Here is a 21,126-nt window from a genome sequence, read left to right as displayed (position 1 = left end):
ACAAACTGTCTCAATAGGTGAGAATGTACACACAAAAATGAAACAAAATACAAATTACACTATATGTTTATTGCCATTATGCATGTCAAATTTAAATCTCTAAACATACACATACACTTTTAGCTCATTTGTACTTGATTTTTGAACATGTAAAGTCATAAATATTTTTAAAAAAATTATTCTAACTTATAAAATGTAAATTGAAGACGCTTGTCAACTTATTGTGCAAGACTAAATACTGGCACTAAGTATAGATATACCGGTACTTTTAAATTGATGTATCGGTAGTGAGGGTATTTGTTTTTCAGCCAAATGTAAAGGTTTACACAGCATAAATATTGGGAATACTGTCCTTTGATATATTCCGAAAATTGCCATAGTTTGAATGTGTTCATGGTGTCTCTGTCCACAGAGCCCTAGTCTTAGTGGTGTGATCTCACAAGTATTGTGTTGGTGGCTTAAATGAGCTCATAGTTTTAAACGCTTTAATGTTACACTAGGATCCCCGTATCCTGTGTTGGTGGCTAGAGTTCCTCTGACTGCCTATAAGGTTATGCCTGGGAACCTCTGTATACTGTGTCGGTGGCTGGAGTCAGCGTATTTCTATGAATGCTTTAAAGATTACACTCTGGAACCCCGGTACACAGTTATTTTTCCAATTTCTTCCAATTGTTTAACAATATCAGTCTCGAATTCAGCATTGTGTACACCAGTCAATTTAAAGGCGCTGTCTTTCTCAAGGGATGGTTCCACTGGTGGTTGATAATAGTGATCCCAGTTACCTTTACTAGTTGCACCAAAACCGAAGACATTAACCTGTCAAACAAATGTTAGATTTTAGAATAATTCAACCAATATTGTTGCTGAGACATCTGGGAATTTTACATGTAAACTGAACAACGGTGCTAGCAACTTATCATTTGCTACAAATGTCTTTAAAAGTGACTACTATGTTTGGTTGAGTAGCAGTTTATTTAAAAAAACATATTCACTCTATTAGTATATGTGCTTGAGCACATTGCACAGCTGGGTCTGGTCAAAATAAGTTGTATGTTAATGATCCGTTACGAGACGTACAATTATTTTTGTGTGTACTCCTAATGGAGCACATTCAGGGAAACTTACTTGATCACAGATGTGCATTGCAAATAATAATACCAGCATTCCTGTGGACGGATATCGACCATGTAATTCATTCCATGTTTTGTGCACATAATACATGAAAGCTGGATTGTAAACTTCAATCTGATGGAAATAAATACCAGTGAATTAGTCGATAATGTGAATGCTTTTGTTTTTATGGTGTAAAAACAAAAGGGTAATTGTCAATAACATGTAGAGGGCAGTGTATCCATTTTATTTGCTCAATAATGTTTAGAATATTTAAAATGCCTTTTAGCTTAGACATAAATATGTAATTTATGCCTTTATTTTACAAGGTCAGTGTTTTATACAGTCCTGACAATTTTGCAAGTTGTGAAATAGTGGTATTTGTTGGCATTAAACATTTCACTGGAGGTCGTAAAGTGGCTTTCACTGAACACCATTAAATCACACAAATTAAACAGTTTACAGTATATCTATGGGGTAATTGTTTACAGATTGAATAGATTATTTTTTTAGGAAATTGTTAACTACTATCTAAACTACCTACTTTGTTGTCAGCTGAGTTCAGTGGCATGGTCAATGTACAACTGAAAGCTTATATCACTTTCTATATACATGTATAGACAAGTTCTTCAAACATGCAAATACAAATTAATTTCAAAATTACCATTTTCTTGCTCACATTAATCTGTTTCCTCACTGGCATGTATGTTCTGTGAAATAATAAGCATTAAATAAGCTGGTTATTTGTCATGTAAATGAAGGGAATGTGATCAAAAGATAATATGGAACCTTAGCCTGGAGATAAAGCTTCTAATAATAGAGTAAATATGGTACATATACCTCTATTGGAGGTGTGCTTCTAATAGAGCAAATATGGTACATGTACCTCTATTGGAGATGTGCTCCTAATAGAGCAAATACAGTACATGTACCTCTATTGGAGGTGTGCTTCTACTAGAGAAAATACAGTACATGTACCTCTATTGGAGGTGTGCTTCTACTAGAGAAAATATGGTACATGTACCTCTATTGGAGATGTGCTTCTAATAGTGCAAATATGGTATATGTACCTCTATTAGAGATGTGCTTCTGATAGAGAAAATATGGTACATGTACCTCTATTGAAGATGTGCTTCTAATATAGAAAATATGGTATATGTGCTTCTAGTAGAGATGAGGAGATAAGCCTCTATTTTATTATTGGTGTGGGGGGGTAATTATAGTATCTTTTGCATTGCAAATTCTAATCTCTTAATGAGCTTATAACACTAAATGATTGTCAAACGAGGATAACTGCAATATATAAAAAAACTATTTATTATTAATAATCTAATCTTCACAACCTGCTGGGGTCGCATTTTGGATAATACATCAGCTTTGGGGGAAAACCAATAATTCTATCGGGGTCACCATTGTGTTTTTTTTTTTCACTGAATAGTTCACTTTGAGAACCCACATTATGCATGAATACTACTGTCAAAACATCACATTTCATTCAACAAGTGCAAATCTATTTTGGGTTATTTCAAAGCTCAGTAATGTGCTATACACATTTAATGATGGTCAATTTTGACGAAATAAGGGTATCCCAACACAATGTTTTTCTCTGAAAGATTGGCATTTCAACTATCTCCCCTTCCCTCCCCTTCCGGCTCTCCTCCCCTCCCCTTCTAGCCCCTCTCTTTCCCCCTTCCCTTTCCCTTCTTTTTCCCTCCTCTTCTTCCTCCTCCCTTCCCTTTCTTTCCCTCTTCCTCTCCTCTCCGTTCCTTTTCCTCTTCCCTTTCCCTTCTCTTCCCTTTCCCTCCTCTTTCCCTCTTCCCTTTCCCTTCTCTTCCTCCTCTTCCCTTCCCTTCCTTTCCCTTCCCCTCCCTCCCCTTTCCCTCCTCTTTTCCCTCCCTTCCCTTCTTCTTCTACCTCCATTCCCTTCCCTTCCACTCCTCTTCTTCAAATAATTGCATACCCACTCACCTGACGATTGTTCCTGTGGTAAGTGCACTGATCAGCCATGATACATCCAATGGCTTGAATGGAATCAAAACAAATTTAGTTTCTCCAATCACTTCAACAAAGCTTTCTGGGTACATAAAATGATGAGTCGTTCTACTTCCCACATCTTTTTCAAAACCTACTGTTTTCGCAGTATTCATTCTGTAAAAACATGAACTAAAAATAACTATATGGCTCTCGGTTTATATTTTGAGATAGATTTGATATCAATCTAAAATAAAATAGAAAAGGTCAACTATAAGCTACACACACCTCATAATGTAGTCATGACTGTCAATCAGTTGACCATACCGGCTGTCACGTAGATTACCAGAATTTCCCACAACAGCACATTGTAAACACCTATTACTGACATTTGTTGCATATGGCATCACGTCCGGTATTATCTCTAGAAGCTTGCCCACTAAGTTCCTTAAATCAGACGTACTAAATGTATCTTTTGATTGCTGTATTCTCTGGTAAAAGTAAAAATAAAGGACCTATGCTTCAGATCAGCGAAACATAAAATGGGATTGTGGAAAGATAAATCAGACAACAGATCAGATATAACTCAAGTTACCATAACCACAAGGAAATTAACATACATGTACACCATACAGTAATGGCAGCTTATTTTTTTTCTTGAAAGACATCTTGCATATATTATTATCTTCAATGAAAATATGGGTTTCAAAACAAGTTGAAACAAAATAATACTTTATTATATTATTTTTTATGGTCCTCAAAATGATGTTTTTTCACTAATTCACTAATTTATTGATGCTCTGTCCGTTTTTTGAAACTTTCAATGATTACTAGTACCGTAAAATCTGCATTAGAAGCCGCATCCCTAATATAAGATGCACCCATTTTTTTTGAACAATTGAGAACAAAAAATTCATCATTTCTCATATGTGTGTGTAGGTGCTCTAATTGAAGCCGCATCCCCTCTATTGTGTTGTACCATTTTAATATACCGGGTAAGCCGCGGTTTCCAATACAGATTTTACAGTATATCATTTATGAACCCTTAATTGTACAATGATAAAAACAATAGTTTTCTAAATTCGGCAAATTTTTATGCCTATTTTTATGTTTTATTATTGGTTCCACTTTGAAAGATATTGTTTTAAATAATTTTTTTTCACTTGGTCAAAATTAATAAAAATATGAAATAAAAAAATTCAATTTAAGAAAGTGCCACTATTTTACAAATTTCAAAAAGGTGTAATCCAAGGTGACTACATATTAAATATGAAAGCAATCAAGGTTAGCAGTTAATAATGACAAAATTATTCACTAAAATTTTAGAATTGTAGTGGGTATGAAACCCATACAGCTAAAGTTGTAATGTAAATTTGATGGCAACAGACTATGACGACGGACAACCAGTAATATGAATATTTCCACTTTGATGACTTTGTCAATAAAAATTGACAATTGGTTGCATCGTATCGTATTTGCTCTATTCAAAACGCATCTCTATGTGAAAGCACATTACAAAAGCACGAAAAAACAAATCACCTGAAAAACATGATTTCATTTTAACTTTCGTTGCTATTTTTTTATATATAACATTTCCTCTTAATTGCAGATATTTTCACAAATGAAGGATATTGCAACAAAATTTATGGTCTGGTGACTTTTTTTTATTTAATTAAGTACTTAAAATAAACGTAATTGCTACAATATTTAATTTTATAGTGACAGAGATAATGTGGAAACCTTTATGTATTTTGTAGCATGTTTGAATACTTTTGTTTGGTATTGCATTTATATAGTAATCGTATGATTTATTGTAAATAAAACAAGTTGTTTTGACAGCAAATGAATGAAAGCATGTTTTGTTATTATAAATCACATGAAACATGCCCTGCAATATAATAAAGTATTCAAAGTTGTCCCTATTTTCTTTTTTTCACCCAAATTTTGTATGTATATTTCTATAATTTCTAGACTTGCACTTCATGTGAAGCAAATGTAGAATTTATCATAGTTACCCATTGTGACATCTGTGTATGTGCTACTAATGGAGCAAATACTGTAATTTCCCATCAACATCTTTGTTAAAACAAATTATGGAAAAAAATACAGAAGAAATTTGGTGTGTTCATTTAGTGTCACTTACCAACCACCATTGTAATGCTTCAGGTGTCATTTCTTTATGTTTGCTGGACCATATAGTAGAAATGTTAGAGTATCTGTCATCAAAGAATTTGTATTCACCTTTCGTCCACACAGGCATCCTCGTGCAATTACTTGATAACAGGGTTGCTGCCGTAAACGAGTCTTTCAATCTCGCTGTTGATTTCATATTAGCGTTTGAAACTAGTATTGGGGAATATAGTTTGTACATCAAAGTGAAAAGTGAAAGTAGAAAAATCAATGCGATAAATGTTACCACTGGCAATCGACGACGTACTCGTGAGTAGGACATAGTTTAAAAAGTTAGAAGACAGTTTAAAAAGAAAGTCTTGAAATTAAATGAAGCCTGTTGAGCAGTTGACATCTGGTAACCATCCTCATGGATTCCACAAAGTAATTCAGCAAACTGAAAGCGCTGTCCTCAACTTTAGTTCATCTGCTCATTCAAAATGACTCCCTAACTGTCTGAAAAATAACTGATTGCTCAAGCATATTTTGGTTTCATTTTTCAAACAAGGCATCGAATATTAAGGAATTACGGTGACTTGTATTATACAGGCTCAGAACACGAATTGCCATGTCGACAGGATAAGAGATTACAGTAGCTTTAGGTTGCCACAAAATTCAGATTATATAAATCTACTCGTGAGAGATGAAGGATTAACGACTTAAAATCCTGGAGCAAACTTAAAGCTCAATTATAATTGATGGTGAAATCTTCATCTTTGCATTGTCATGACAACGATTAGGAGTACCTGTTGAATAGTTAATGGAGCGGAAAAATAAGTTACTTATGGTCGTACTAGTGTATATAATCCTGTCAACTCAATATAAGGTGAAGACGGCAGAGTAGGATTTCTCGGGGAGAATTTTAAAATAAAATTGCTACACAACCACATCTGTAGGTGTATCATATACCTTATTCTAGAGGGTCTATGGTGAGTCTAAATAAAATATGGAGATATGGCAACAGCTGGTGGCTTTTAGAGTAGATGCTTAGAATAAATATAGGTGTGTATTTAAATGAAAAACTGCATTTTATCTTTTTTTTTTCATCAATTTTCTCATCACAATTTGGTCACCTTAAATTTAAGTTTTAATCATTTTTTTGGCATTTCTGAGAAAGCTTTCTATATCTCTTCTTTCATAGTCAACATATTTCCAATCTTCCTGATACTGACTAAAAATACTATGTATCGGTATCACACATAATTTCAACACATAAACAGATACAGTCAACTTCACGAAGGCATGAATGTTTTTAATGGAAAGTTTTGAAGTACATACATAAATACTTACAGACTCTCGCGCTTCATTCAAATCCGAAGAAGATGCCTGCATTGCCTGTAGCCATGATTGATAAGTCATTTCCCATGAGTCTTTGCGGATTTCATTCAATCATTTTTATGACTTGCTCTCATACAATCTTTGGCAATATGATTGGTGGAATTGTTATCAATTTGAAATTCATAAAAAATTTTATGCCTTCATAAAATTCTCTGTATGTCATGACAAAATTCCAATTCAAATAAATAAATTTTACCTACCGATATTAAATGATACCACTGCACATCTAAACAAACTGGAACAGACTGCCACATGCAGAAAGCAATATTTCTGTAATAGACAAAGAATTATGCATTGAAAAAGAGATCAAGTTGGTTGACATATGTCACCATTATTTGGACACAGAAAGTACACAATACTCTCGTTATAATGTAATGTCATATTTATAATAAAAATATAATGTTGGAATATGCATTCATTTCTTGTTGTAAATAAAGAACTTTTAAAATACAGCAGTTTATTACAGAGTATTGCATACTAACCCCTTTGGTTAATGAAATTTTAATTTCATAAACAAATGGGATAATTGCCAATTATCATATAATACTGGTTAAATAAAATCAAAATAACAGTGGATAGCTCCCGTAGGGGGCGTCCTTCCCCTGTCATCTGATTTGCATACTTCCATTTTTAACCACGAGATTGATTCACGGTTGAAATTTGGGCTTGCCAAAATATCATTGTTTTTGCGGTGGAAATTCATTGTTACCACCCATCAACACAGCCACCGAACTATTAGTGTGTCAGGAAGCTCTTGTGGACGTCAAGAACTTCGTACTTAGTCACCTTGAGTAAAAAATTGTAGTTTTAGTAACGAAACTCAAAAGCCCGCCTTCAGTTTCAAGATGGCGGAAAATATGGATACCGGAGAGTTGAACACCGTTCATCCCAGCACTTCGGATTCAAACACTTTCGGACGAAAGTGTGAAGAGTGCCATATATCGATGCTCACTTACGATGATCACCGTATTTGCATTCCATGTGGCAGAAAATGTAATGGGCACATCAACTGCGGTGTTTGCCTCGCCTGGCCGATAGAAACTTGGAACTGGGATTCCCGCCTACGCAAGTCAACGGGAAAATCAGGAAAGAAGAAATCCAAAAAACGTCATTTGGAGGAGTCTTCGGTTTCATCGGTACCTACCAACGCTGAGGACGAACTATTGGCAGACGAACCCAGCCAAAAACGTCCAAAGGAGACTGACAATGAGCAAAGTGTTATAGCTCATTTACAGAACAAGGTGGATCTACTGACCAGAAAAATTAAAGTTTTGGAAAACCCAGTAGACGAAGAGGTACCACCAAAAGCATGGAGTGTCAGCGCTCTCCAGGCGGAAAAGAAAAAATCCTACACAACAGTGGTGCGAGAAAATGTTGAAGACGCACTGGCTGAGGCAGGCGTGATTTTTTCTACTGAAGATGCTACAAGCAACGCGGGGGAGGCCGGCTCGTCGAAAACCACAACAGTGAGTGATACCGACAAGGAGGACCCCGAATTCAAAATCCGCTCCGATGCTATCACGAAAGGTGCGGTTATGGTCAAGAAAATCTTACCTCTACCGATTCCACCGATGGCGGACGCCCCACGTTTCTCGATCGGTTTGTCTACACTGCCGAAAAAGGACACTTTTGCGACTTCAGCAATGCTACCATGGTCTCCCCGACTGACACAGGGCGCTGCTATAACACAACGCGTGATCGGAGGAGGCAAATGGGATCGTGAAGTTACCGAGAAAACCGCTACAGCCACCAAGGACGACTTCTTGGGGACTAACCGGGACGATTGGAGCAGACGCTACCAAAAAGTCATACCGCCCGCTGATGAGTGGAAAACACCGGTCGGTACCGACGCCAGCCTGCACGAACGACCTCTCGGCGTACAACCACCAGAACTGGAGCCATGCGTCCGGGAAATGGTCGCCGAAGGAAGTATAACGAAACATCCACTCGGCAAACCACAAGTTTACATCCCGTATTGCCTGTCCCAGTCAACGCTATGTAGATTGGAAAACAACGTTTGGGACACTTCTCTTGCATTAAGCCATAGAGAATTTTTCACTACTACTACACAAATTCAGTTAGCGAAATTCAAAACAGGCAACATCACCAAGGATGAACTGTTTAGCACATTAGAGCCGCTGTTGGTCGCGACTAACGTCGTCGACGCTGACATAATACAGAGTCACCTCCAGTTACGAGCGACTATTCAACACTCTCGCCGTGCAGCAGTTTGGTCCGCTATGCTAAAGACAGCCGCCAACGCTGAAATCAAGAACGAATTGGCGACGATCGATTTCAGAGGGACCAAATTATTCGACGGAAAACTCAGCGCTGTGAATTCTAAGTTGAATGAGAAAGCAGCGGCAAAAGTTAACCGTGTGATGATCGAAGGCGCCTTTAAAGCCAAGCAAGCCGCTAATAACAAACAGAGCATCGCGACCAAGGCGAAGCCAGTTAACCAAGCTACTACGGGTCAGCCCAAGGGAAACGCAAAGGCAAACCCGAATCAGGCAAAAGGAAAAAGTGAAAACCAGCAGCGACAGAATAAACAATTCTCGAAACAGACTGGTAACACTAAAAAGTCTTCCTGACTATACGTCAGCAAATATGGTAATGTATCAAAACAAGGTGCGATTAAACATGTCAAATATTACTCAAGTCTCCGAGTATTTTTGTCAAACAAATCAAACCACAGATCCCCTTACACATATACCACTTGCATTAAACGATTCGGTTCAGTGCCCAGGTCGGCGGGAACCAAGTCGTGCAAAACATCGTGCATTAAGCGATTTTGTTCAGTGCCCAGGATGGCGGGAACTCAATCGTGCACAACAAAAACACGGTCGGCCGCACCTCAGGTCGGTGGGCGATCGTATAAACAAACAACCGGCCGAATGCGTGGACCTAGGGAGAATGACGCATCGACCGGTGAAAAAACAGAAACCCGTAAGGCAGAGTCCCTACTCCCCTCCAGGTTGGAAAAAAAGGGGGGGAAGGACGTTAAACGGGGATATAACGCCGCATTCACTCCAGGGGGAAATGGAGAAATCGGCGATGTCAATGTATACCGCCACAAGCGACCGAGGGTTGGTGAGTCCCTCGACGCCGGTGGCACTGCGTCTGCAGAAATGTATTCCCCGGTGGAAAGAAACTATAAACGATCCGTATGTGATATCGATAATAACACACGGGTATCGAATACCGTTGATAAAAGAACCGAAATGCAAAAAAAGAACATGTATTTCGGGGAAACCGGGCTCTACTCAGTCAACAATACTGAAAGAAAGCGTGGAAATACTACTCGAAAAAAAGGTAATTCAGCGGGTACAAAACCCGAAAAATTCTTTCATCTCGAGGTTATTTCCCGTCAAGAAATCCAACGGTGGGTACAGGCTGGTGCTGGATTTAAAGGAGTTGAACAAATTTGTGAAGAAAGAAACGTTCAAAATGTTAACTCCGGCACTAGTGCGAGCGTCAATTCAAAAAGGGGACTGGATGACGTCCCTCGACTTGACCGACGCTTACCTGCACATACCAATACACACAGAAAGCAGGCGCTTGTTACGATTCGTGGTGAACGGTGTAACGTATCAGTACACCGTCCTACCTTTCGGCCTGACGTCAGCCCCACTTCTGTTTACAAAAGTTCTACGCACAGTGGTGGCGTTACTGCACAAGAACGCAGCAGACGTCAACCCCTACTTAGACGACTGGCTGATAAAAAGTCAAAATCGGAACCTGATTTGTCAATCAACCGAGCGGACTGTCAGTCTACTGTTAAAGCTAGGTTTTCTGATAAATATGGAAAAATCAGAATTAATACCGACGCAGAAAATAGTCTTTCTGGGCATGGAACTGGATGCGGAGAAAGGCATGATCCGACCAGCCCAGCACAGAATCGACAATGTACAAAAAATGATACAATCATTTCTAAAACAAAAACAAGCCACACTACGCCAGGTAATGCGACTAGTGGGGATGTTAACTTCGATGAGGGGCTTAGTACCGAGAGCGGCGCTACAGTCCAGACCGATCCAACGCCTAGTGTTAGACGCACAGTTAAAAATGCGACTATCAAAGGACGGGATAAAATACGAAAAACCGGTACTGTTCACACCGGCCTTTCTGGAATCACTTCCGTGGTGGGGCAACCTCAAGAACCTCACGGCGGGAATTCCCATGGACAAGGCGAAACCGACAGTAACGTTGGTGACGGATGCATCCATGACGGGCTGGGGAGGGCACTGCATGGACGGGATTGCACACGGTCAGTGGAACGAAAAACAAAGGAAATTTCACATAAACCGACTGGAAATGCTAGCGGTGCAGTTCTCCCTGCAATCCTTCAAAAAAGCGGTAAAAAACCGGGCCGTGTTAATAAGATCCGACAATCAGACTGTAGTAGCTTACCTCAACAAGGAAGGGGGAACGAAATCACAGTCGTTAAACGACCATGCTGTAGCAGTGCTAAAGTGGTGTGCACAAAACAAAGTCGAGCTGATGTGCAAACATATACCGGGAGTCCAAAACGGTGTAGCGGACTCGCTATCCCGGGGGAAACCCTACGACGACACAGAATGGGAGCTGTCACAGACGGCAGTAAACCTAGTGTTCGACATGTGGGGGGAACCCCAGGTAGATCTGTTTGCAACACCGGAAAACAAAAAACGTCCCGTTTTTGTGACGCGTTATCCGGACAAACAGTCACTGACGTGGGACGCACTTCAGATGGAGTGGGGCGGAATGTTCAGTTACGCATTCCCACCATTTTCATTGATCCACCGAACGTTACAAAAACTGGAACAATCGGAGAACTCGCACATGATTCTAGTGGCACCGAACTGGCCGTCTCAGACTTGGTTTCCGTTACTGCTGTCTCTGCTAACGGACCATCCGAGAAGCCTGCCACAAGAAATCACGTTGACACAACCCGGCGGTTATACACCAACCAACCCGGAGCTGTACCAACTTCACGTGTGGAAACTATCCAGCAATTTAGAATTGCGCAAGGGTTTTCAAGCCAAGTGTCGCAAACAACGACGGCCGGGCTTAGGGATTCCTCAAATGGATTGTATCAATACCACTGGGAAAAATTTCGTAATTGGTGTCTTGCAGGGGATATACATCCACTCTATCCCTCTTTGCCCCAAGTAGCGGAGTTTTTTTCTTATTTGATCAACGAAAAAAAGTTGAAACCGGGGACAGTAGAAAACTATAAATCGGCGATCAACTCTGTACTCAAACTAAGCCTAGACAAAAACATTTCGGATGACCCGACAATCTCCGATCTGTTCAAGGGCTTTATTACACAGGCGGGCCCCATTGAGAGGTACAAAGCGCCTGCATGGAGCTTGTCAGTAGTCCTTGAAGCGCTACGACAATTCCCATACGAACCGAAGGAATTGGCGTCACTACAGGACTGGACGAAAAAGACTGTTTTTCTACTAGCACTCGCTTCAGGGAGGCGAGTTAGCGAAATACACGCTCTGTCATTTGAAGACAATTTTACGGTGTTTTATCCCGATAAAGCGATTTTAATGACATCAGTAAAATTCAGAGGGAAAAATCAGAAACTGCACGAGACGGCGACTCCGATCGTTATCCCGGCACTGAGCAATATTTCCAATGAAAAACAAGACAGAATTCTTTGTCCGGTACGTGCGCTAGCTTATTATAAGAAACGTACTTCCGGGGTCAGAAGGGGTCAAAGGTCGATGTTCGTTTGTTACCAAAAAGGTAAACAAAGCTCAGCGGCGTCGAAATTCACGTTAGCGAGATGGGTAAAAGAGACAGTTTACCACGCTTATAGTGATAAGTATTTGAGCACAGAGGCAGGCAAAGTCACTGCCAAGATGCATGACTTAAGAGGCATAGGTAATACACTGGCATTTGCTAGCGGAGCTTCTTTAGCCCAGGTGCTAGCAGCCGGGTCCTGGAAAACTAGCAACACTTTTCTCTCTTATTACCTGAAAGACCTAGCGGCCGAGTCACAGGGCCTACACTCGTTAGGCTACCTAGTGACAGGCCAAGTTGTAACGAAACAATAGGGCATGTAACTTTCCGCAACTGCAAGAATTATTCAGTTAGCGGGAGTTATACAGTTGGGGGGATGGAATTTTTTCAATTCCATAATCAGGTGGGGTAGTATTTATCTGCCAAGAGATATTCTCTGGTAATCTGTCCCATTTGTTTATGAAATTAAAATTTCATTAACCAAAGGGGTTAGTATGCAATACTCTGTAATAAACTTTTAAAACTAGCGCCGAAGGCGCATATTAGTTTTTATGTTTATATAAGAGATTGCATACTTACCTTCCCACCCAAAACCACCCCAGATAAATAGCTACGAATCAATATCGTGGTCAAAAAGATCTGGAAGTATGCAAATCAGATGACAGGGGAAGGACGCCCCCTACGGGAGCTATCCACTGTTATTTTGATTTTATTTAACCAGTATTATATGATAATTGGCAATTATCCCATTTGTTTATGAAATTAAAATTTCATTAACCAAAGGTAAGTATGCAATCTCTTATATAAACATAAAAACTAATATGCGCCTTCGGCGCTAGTTTTAAAAGTTATATGTGTACTGGGAATAAATGTATGTAGTCTCATAACCAATTAATTTCACCGATACTTGCATATGAATCTGATATTTGGGAATGGATTAATGAAATTCATTGGAGTAGCTGTAGGTTTACAATAATTTTTACCATCTTATTTTGGGTGTAGGCAAGATGACACCACTAATTGGTATTTGAGGCGACGTGGGTAGATTTCCAATTAGGATAAAAACTGACATTGCTATGGTTGAATATGGCGGTAGGATTTCAATGCAGGTAATCCCATTCTACACTCCCGTGCATTAAATAAAAATATTAAAAATAATAATTCAGTTTTAACATATTTACTGTCGGTCACCATAATTTATTACCGTATATATTATAAAATTGAAATATAAAATGCAAAACTTACATTGTAACCTGAAATGAACATTAGTGCTTATGGCAGGGATTGGAAAGGAAGTTATAAACGTAAGACTAATAATTCATTCAAGAATAAAATTAAATTAGAAAAATATCTATGTACAATAACAAATTCTAGTCAACGCCGTTGTTTAGCCAAATTATGTTTGAATGACCATAACTTGGAGGTCAAATCAGGAAGAAAAATGAGAATCTTCTAAAGATTATTGAAAGATGAAATCAGTGAGAAATTTAAAAATAACAATATAGAAGATGAAGTGAAGTAAACTTCATCCTAAATTGTAGTTGTATATTTAAAATGTTATTTTGAGAATGGAGGTTAAATGAAAACTATATAAAAGAAAAGTTAATTGAAATCATGAAAAAATAACCATATTGCACTATTAAAATACATTAATAGGACAATTAATTTACAGCCCTGATAAATGATGTTAAATAGAGTTTGGTGTTATTGAAAAAATTTTACATTTCGATTTGTTGCTATTTTAAGCACATATTATTGCAGTACATTGTTATATTTACCATACTGTTTCACAGATGGTTCAGTTGTGTAATAAGGTTGTATTGTTATTCTATAAGCGTGCGTGTGTGCATGTGTGTTGTTAGAACGATGGCAAGATGTGTAGATAGAAGCATGTGAGTGCTTAAACTGCATCATTGGTGTGTGTAGATAGAAGCATGTGAGTGCTTAAACTGCATCATTGGTGTGTGTAGATAGAAGCATGTGAGTGCTTAAACTGAATCATTGGTGTGTGTAGATAGAAGCATGTGAGTGCTTAAACTGAATCATTGGTGTGTGTAGATAGAAGCATGTGAGTGCTTAAACTGCATCATTAGTGTGTGTAGATAGAAGCATGTGAGTGCTTAAACTGCATCATTGGTGTGTGTAGATAGAAGCATGTGAGTGCTTAAACTGCATCATTGGTGTGTGTAGATAGAAGCATGTGAGTGCTTAAACTGCATCATTGGTGTGTGTAGATAGAAGCATGTGAGTGCTTAAACTGAATCATTGGTGTGTGTAGATAGAAGCATGTGAGTGTTTAAATTGCATCATTAGTGTGTGTAGATAGAAGCATGTGAGTGCTTAAATGGCATCATTTATATATAAGCGTGTACATTATTATTTCTAGTCAAATGCTTGTTTCACAACAGTACTGCGTCGTCACAGATTTGTTATGCCTGTCAAATTCAGTTTAAGGTTTTACTTAATTATTTCAATAATTTTTGTCATCTTTTACAAAATAAACTTAATTATTTCAATATTTTGATCAAAATCTGTTGCATCCAAAGTAAAATAATGTCCATTTTTCCAAAATTAACAACGAATTTATAGAAAATCCCACACCAAATATCCAAAAAGTTACATCAAAATTTTTGCTGCGCATATGTAAATATTAAAATGAAATCATTGATACTGTGAATACAAGATTTTGTGATAAATATTTTTACAGTCAATGACAAACTGTTACTACATTCTTGTCTGCAATATATTGTGACTGTAATGTAATGTATCACATTTTACAAATTTATTTATTTTTAATCATTTTGTTGCAATTGTGAAGTAGACCCAGCTTGAATGAATAGGTACTCGTAAATCATGGTCATGTGATAGCTAGGGCATATAAACAATAATCAAAAACTAAATTGTTCCACAGCTGTTACGAATTAGGTGTGTTTCGGTCAATAGAATTACTGCTGTGAATATGCATATCTTAAAGGGCGGTGGTCGCTGCGTGTGTTCGGATTTCATGTAAACAATGTATTTTACCCACATTGTGTACGCCACTATGAGTCCCATATCGAACAAGACGCAGCGCAATGACCATCGCCCTCTGATTAGTATATATTTAGCATATTTAGTGTTGTCGGTATTTTGATCTCATACCCTGACGTAACCGGATATATAACAATGTACATTCTTTTGATCGTCTATTTGCCAATTCAAGAGAGCTGGTGTACAAAGAATAAGAAATTCACAAGTATTTTTTTTTTTGCGGCCATTGGTTACGCTGATCTGACATACAGGAATACGTAATCTGGGTTTGAATTCTGAATTCTTCATAAGTTGACAAATCCACTGAGTTTATTCTTTTTTTGGGGGGGGGGCTGTTACATCCGCAAATGAATTGACGCAGAATACTAATATCATAATATAAGAAAGTTCATTTATGGGACAAATGTAAAAAGTTCATTAATGGGACAAATGTAAAAAGTTCATTAATGGGACAAATTTTTAGTAACAAAATCAACATCACTTAGTAATTTGAAAAAAATAAAACTGTTGCAAATAATACTCCTGATTAAAATGCCGTAAATCAAGCATTAGTGTAACGAGAAAGACAATGCATGGAATTCATATACAATTTATTCAGTGTTGGATGCAAAAACTATCTAGCAAGTTACGAGTACCTTTCTAGCTTAATTTAGCATGTACATTTCAGGAAAATATTCATATTTGGCACATGAGAATTAAATCACAACATTGTAAATTTTTGAATAACAAATTTTGTAGACAAGGTTTTACACTGTCTGTAGTTAATTGATGGCCAACAAAATAATTGTAAAATATATTATTTTCATTGGTCACCATGTTACTTTGTTATTAGTTAGGCCAGACTTTTATTATCTCTTGTTTCGTGAACCCGCCAAATGAACAGGATCCGAAAATGAAATAAAAATATAATTTTATTTCAGCGTAATTTCTCGCGCCCGCCGACTTGTAAGCGCAAAAAAATGCTAAAAAATATTATTTTTATCTTTATTTTTTTTACCGCCCGCCGCATAACAAATCCAAGTTACATTTTCGTGGGAGTATCATGATCAAAGTACCGAAGTCTCGTGCAGATAAGAAACAAGGTTATACATGGAATAAAATTTTATTTCATTTCTTCTCTCCGATCAATGATCTCACTTACAATTCTTTGAGAATCACACAAATCTAATGGAAAAAAAGAATGATTTTTTAATTTTTTTTTCCGCCCTCCTCAAAAAAATTGCCTTATAAACCCTCGCGAAACAAGGAATAAAAAAGTCTGGTCTTATTTGTTGTGTCACTGTAGTATACTGGACTAATACACTTTCAACTACCGGTATTGATGATGGGACGTACATAGAAAAAGAAAATTATTTAAGCTGACTTCATCAGGTTTTTGAAAAACTAAACGATAATCGCAATTGTTTTCACATTCATACATCAAGGCGATTATATAATCAACAAATTTCAGTATTCCATATTAGAAGCATTTTACAAAGCCTTTTTCTTTAAAAAAATCAGAAATGCAAACAAGACTGATATAGATAAAAATATATTGTATAGAAACTGCATGCGATAACATTCGTGTAAACTTGTTATTAAAAATTTTTTAAAAAAATGTATAATTCAAAATGTTAAATTATTTAATTAACAATAGAAAATGTTGCTTTAGTATAACAAGTATAAAAAAAATATTTGATTTATTTATATTTATGTATGTAAACAAAAGTGAATCATTATATTTATACTCTTCCATATTGCCATGGTAACATATAATGTTTACAAAATGATTTAACTCATTTATACATTCAATCCAATCATATTGATTGATTGATTGAAAAATATGTACAGTGATGTCAATAATCGGTCAAAACCTCTATCTGATTTAAATAAATACCGGCTACTTTGCAAGTAAGTCTTGTACATTGTAAATAAAGTTTTGTACCAAAAAATATAATATGAAAGAATGCCACAGCCTTGTTTTCGCAAGTGATGTAGTGATATGAATTACATAGGTCATAATAAGCTGACAGGGATTACATATGTCATAATGACCTGACATGTATCATATAGGTCACAATGACCTGACAGGGATTACATATGTCATATTGACCTGACAGGGATTACATATGTCATAATGACCCGGCAAGTATTACATGGCAGACATAAGGGATTAGATATGTCATATGTAACTGACTGACAGATAAAATGTTCAATACACTTTTATTCTGCAACCTTTAAATTGACAAACAATTCTACAAAACTGACTTAGATTCTAAGCAAAATAATCTCCAATCATCCTGATAACAATACATCAATACATGTATACTATCTCAATGGTACATTTTCTGATGAAAAAAATATGGATCCTTGATTTTCACTCAGATCCAAACCCCATGTTTCATTTGCTATTATCTCCAGTTGAGAATAGTTCTTATTCTATCTAGTACTGAGATTTAAATGGAATTACATTCCTTTTTTTAACACATCTAATAAAACACTTTATGACTGTTAATACTTGACTTTTATTAAACACATAAAATTCCCCAGGGCGAATTAAAATGGTTACATTTACACTAAACAAAACTAGACTAATAATACAAAACATTAAGACTAAAGTAGTGATTAAAAAAAAAAATAATAATAATCGAAATAAAAGAAATAAAAAAAAAAACATGAATAATATATAGCTTCAGAAATGACACTTTTTGTCCACCCATGCTATACATGTTACTTGACTGATTTGTAATCCAAACACATAAAACATGAAATGTAAAATGTCAACAGTATATAATATCAGCGTAGTTCAAGAGAGATCAGAATCAGCCCTGGTAAAAGAGAAGGATTCAACAATCATGAGTCTCTAGGTAGGGCCAAAAAAGGTTTTTCAAATTTAAATTTTGTTGAGAATTACGATATGAGTTAATATTACCCGAGCAATGGTGTTTGTCCTGGCAGTTAAGTTTTTATATTTCAGTTATATAGGATAACTACAATCTGAAGATAGAATGTAGCATTTACTGCTAGCTATAAAATCTATATACTGAGTTAGGGGTTAACCATTGACTAATGGGGGGGCTTTATATCAATATAAAGAATAACTACTGTAAACTACTTGAATTTTGTGATCAGGGTTAGGGATGAACCATTGACTAATGGGGGGGCTTTATATCAATATAAAGAATAACTACTGTAAACTACTTGAATTTTGTGAGTTTGATTTATTACAAAATTTTGAAGCAGTAAATTTCAGAGTTTCGATGGAAAAATTATGAAATCAAAAAAATATCTAGCAATGAAATAGATAGAATGAAACTTTTACTACTTGCTGTAAACCCTTCAAACTGGGTTAGGGATGAACCATTAACTAATGGGGAACCTTATATATAAGTAATATGGGGTAACTATAAACTGAAGATAGAATGAAACTTTTACTACTTGCTGTAAACCCTTCAAACTGGGTTAGGGATGAACCATTAACTAATGGGGAACCTTATATATAAGTAATATGGGGTAACTATAAACTGAAGATAGAATGAAACTTTTACTACTTGCTGTAAACCCTTCAAACTGGGTTAGGGATGAACCATTAACTAATGGGGAACCTTATACTGTACAATACTTTATTTTTGCTTAGAATTAATTTTCGCTATTTTCGCTGAAGGGATGATTCATTTGTGATATCTGCTTCAGACAAGGTAAATAACTGTGTAATATCAAAATGTTAGTTGGTAACTAATACCGGTATATGAGGAAAAAATGTAGTACAGTGTCTTACAGCGTACAAAATTAAAATTGATTCTTTTGACGACTACTAAATAATTATTTATAAAGAGAGTTTGATATGAAGTATTGCCATGGGTAGTTTTCTACCTTACGAGGACTGTGGAGAACTTAAGCATGCACACAACAAACTTAATTTCAATTACTGCATGAATATAGTAGTTATCCACTGCTCAGTTTGAAGGGTTTACAGCAAGAAGTTCTACTTTCAGATTATACTGTAAATTTATAGTGCTAGAATTTTTTTTTTTATTTTATCACCTGAGATGCCATAGAACCTCAGTGAAATTGATTGCTTCAAGAATACACTAGCCAATGAACATGTGAACACTGAACATGTGTGTATTGTGGTTGGAGGTCAGAAAATATTATTATAAGAGAATTTCACGAAATTACTAGTAAATGTCAATGACATGTCATGAATTTTTCACCATAGTTACTGTGATGTCGCTGATTAAAATAATGAGATATACAAAAATATTTTCACCACAGAAACAAACTTGAAATATGAAAAAAAAAATGGGCACATTTTTTCTTATTTAACATGGCATCTCATATTCTTTTACGCAAAATAAGTGACTGCATGGTGGCCATATTTTCCATTGGAAATGTCAGCATAATCACAACGTCATGAGTAATTTTTCAAAACTTTCCAAGACAGACAAATTCCAGATTTCATAGCAGTGACAACTTCAGTTGGACTTCAATAATTAATCCGAAAAGAGCGTGTGCAAACACCATCAAATCTGAAGCTTGTGAACTCATACTTGCAGCATAAAGTGGTAGCACACCGAGTACAAACAGGAATGTAGTATAATCACGCAGTATTCCGTGGGTGTGTCAATGAGAAAGTTGTCTTAATGGAGTAATCTAAGTCTGTTCGCTTGTGTGTGCCTGTTTGATTCTTTAAATCCTTTGTAATCGTAATCAAAGACGCGTACACACTTGAAATTTGTGAAGCCGAGGACAGCTATTATTATGTATATATACTACAGCAGAAAATTTAAAATTAGTCCCGATTACATAACTACTTCAAACGAGCAGGCTTTTTTTCTGTATTTCTATGTGTCGCAGAGTGTTTTCTGTAATTCGTAATCACTGTGTTCTTATTTATAGCTAAATACACTATGTATTAGGGTTAAAGAGATTATACTAGTTCGTAAAGCTCCTAAAAGACAGAGGTGACAAAGGACCGACTAATACGTTTAATCGTGAACATTATAACTTACTGTGTCACTGACCTGGTATGTCTTGGCTATACTTGGATCAAGTCCCGATTCTGGATGACTTTTGCCTGGATTTAAAGCAGAAGACGTCTTCGATTCATACCAAACGTGGTCAAAATTTCCTGGGCGTAACAAAACCGGGCGTCCAGCCCCCCGAAAATTACTGGCGACGCTAAAAATACCGTGAACTCTGCGCGGTCGTGATACTGTCGAGATACGTCTTCATATTACTTTCCCATTACTTTACGCGTAACTCAATACGTCAGGCTCCAACCCCCGCCGAGGAAGACATAGCAGTCAATCAAAGGTCATAGGTCAAGGAAATAACAAACAGTGAGAGCTAGCTTTACTTGTATGCTGTCAATTCGCTTACAATTCACAGTTAACAATGTATTTAATGAATTAAACTTGTAATTCAAATCTAAACAGTTGTGACTATGAAATATAAACGTACAAATGCACTTTGTAGTATGCATTACAACATTTATCTTTATTTTCTTTAATTTTTATTTTATTGTCAAAATCTGTTGTGTTTCCCACCAAACCTTAAACAATTTTTGTCGTATTGTGAGACGTTTTTGTATTTATCATCAGCCTAAAATAAATTTGGACTTTTACTACGATATGTACCGTATTACCGTAATAGCGAGTTGTTGTCATGCCAACAACAATCTTAGTTACGAACTTAACGCCGCATTGTCTCTTTGCTACTGATTGGCAAACTGATTGATCAATGAAAGCAAATTGAACTTTTGACATCATAGCTGAGTATCACAAAATGACTGTG

The 21,126-nt window shown here is 36.6% G+C and overlaps 1 protein-coding gene across 1 annotated transcript; it reads right to left on the bottom strand.

Moving 5' to 3' along the window:
* Window positions 1-50: 50 nt before the first annotated feature.
* On the bottom strand, window positions 51-20,587 carry LOC100377401 (CMP-N-acetylneuraminate-beta-galactosamide-alpha-2,3-sialyltransferase 2). The gene is made up of 8 exons (XM_002741450.3): window positions 20,355-20,587; window positions 6,789-6,858; window positions 5,225-5,996; window positions 3,370-3,572; window positions 3,079-3,258; window positions 1,775-1,820; window positions 1,126-1,245; window positions 51-816 (listed from the first exon to the last, which is right to left on the bottom strand). Exons 3-8 carry the CDS (start codon window positions 5,531-5,533, stop codon window positions 622-624), a joined length of 1,053 nt encoding a protein of 350 aa, XP_002741496.1. The 5' UTR covers window positions 5,534-5,996; window positions 6,789-6,858; window positions 20,355-20,587; the 3' UTR covers window positions 51-621.
* Between the last annotated feature and the right edge of the window lie 539 nt (window positions 20,588-21,126).

Source organism: Saccoglossus kowalevskii, chromosome 6, assembly GCF_978046115.1.
Source record: "Saccoglossus kowalevskii chromosome 6, keSacKowa6.1, whole genome shotgun sequence".
In the NCBI taxonomy this organism is placed as follows: domain Eukaryota; kingdom Metazoa; phylum Hemichordata; class Enteropneusta; family Harrimaniidae; genus Saccoglossus; species Saccoglossus kowalevskii.
Note: the sequence above shows the minus strand (reverse complement) of the source record. Positions and strands in the feature narration are given on the sequence as shown.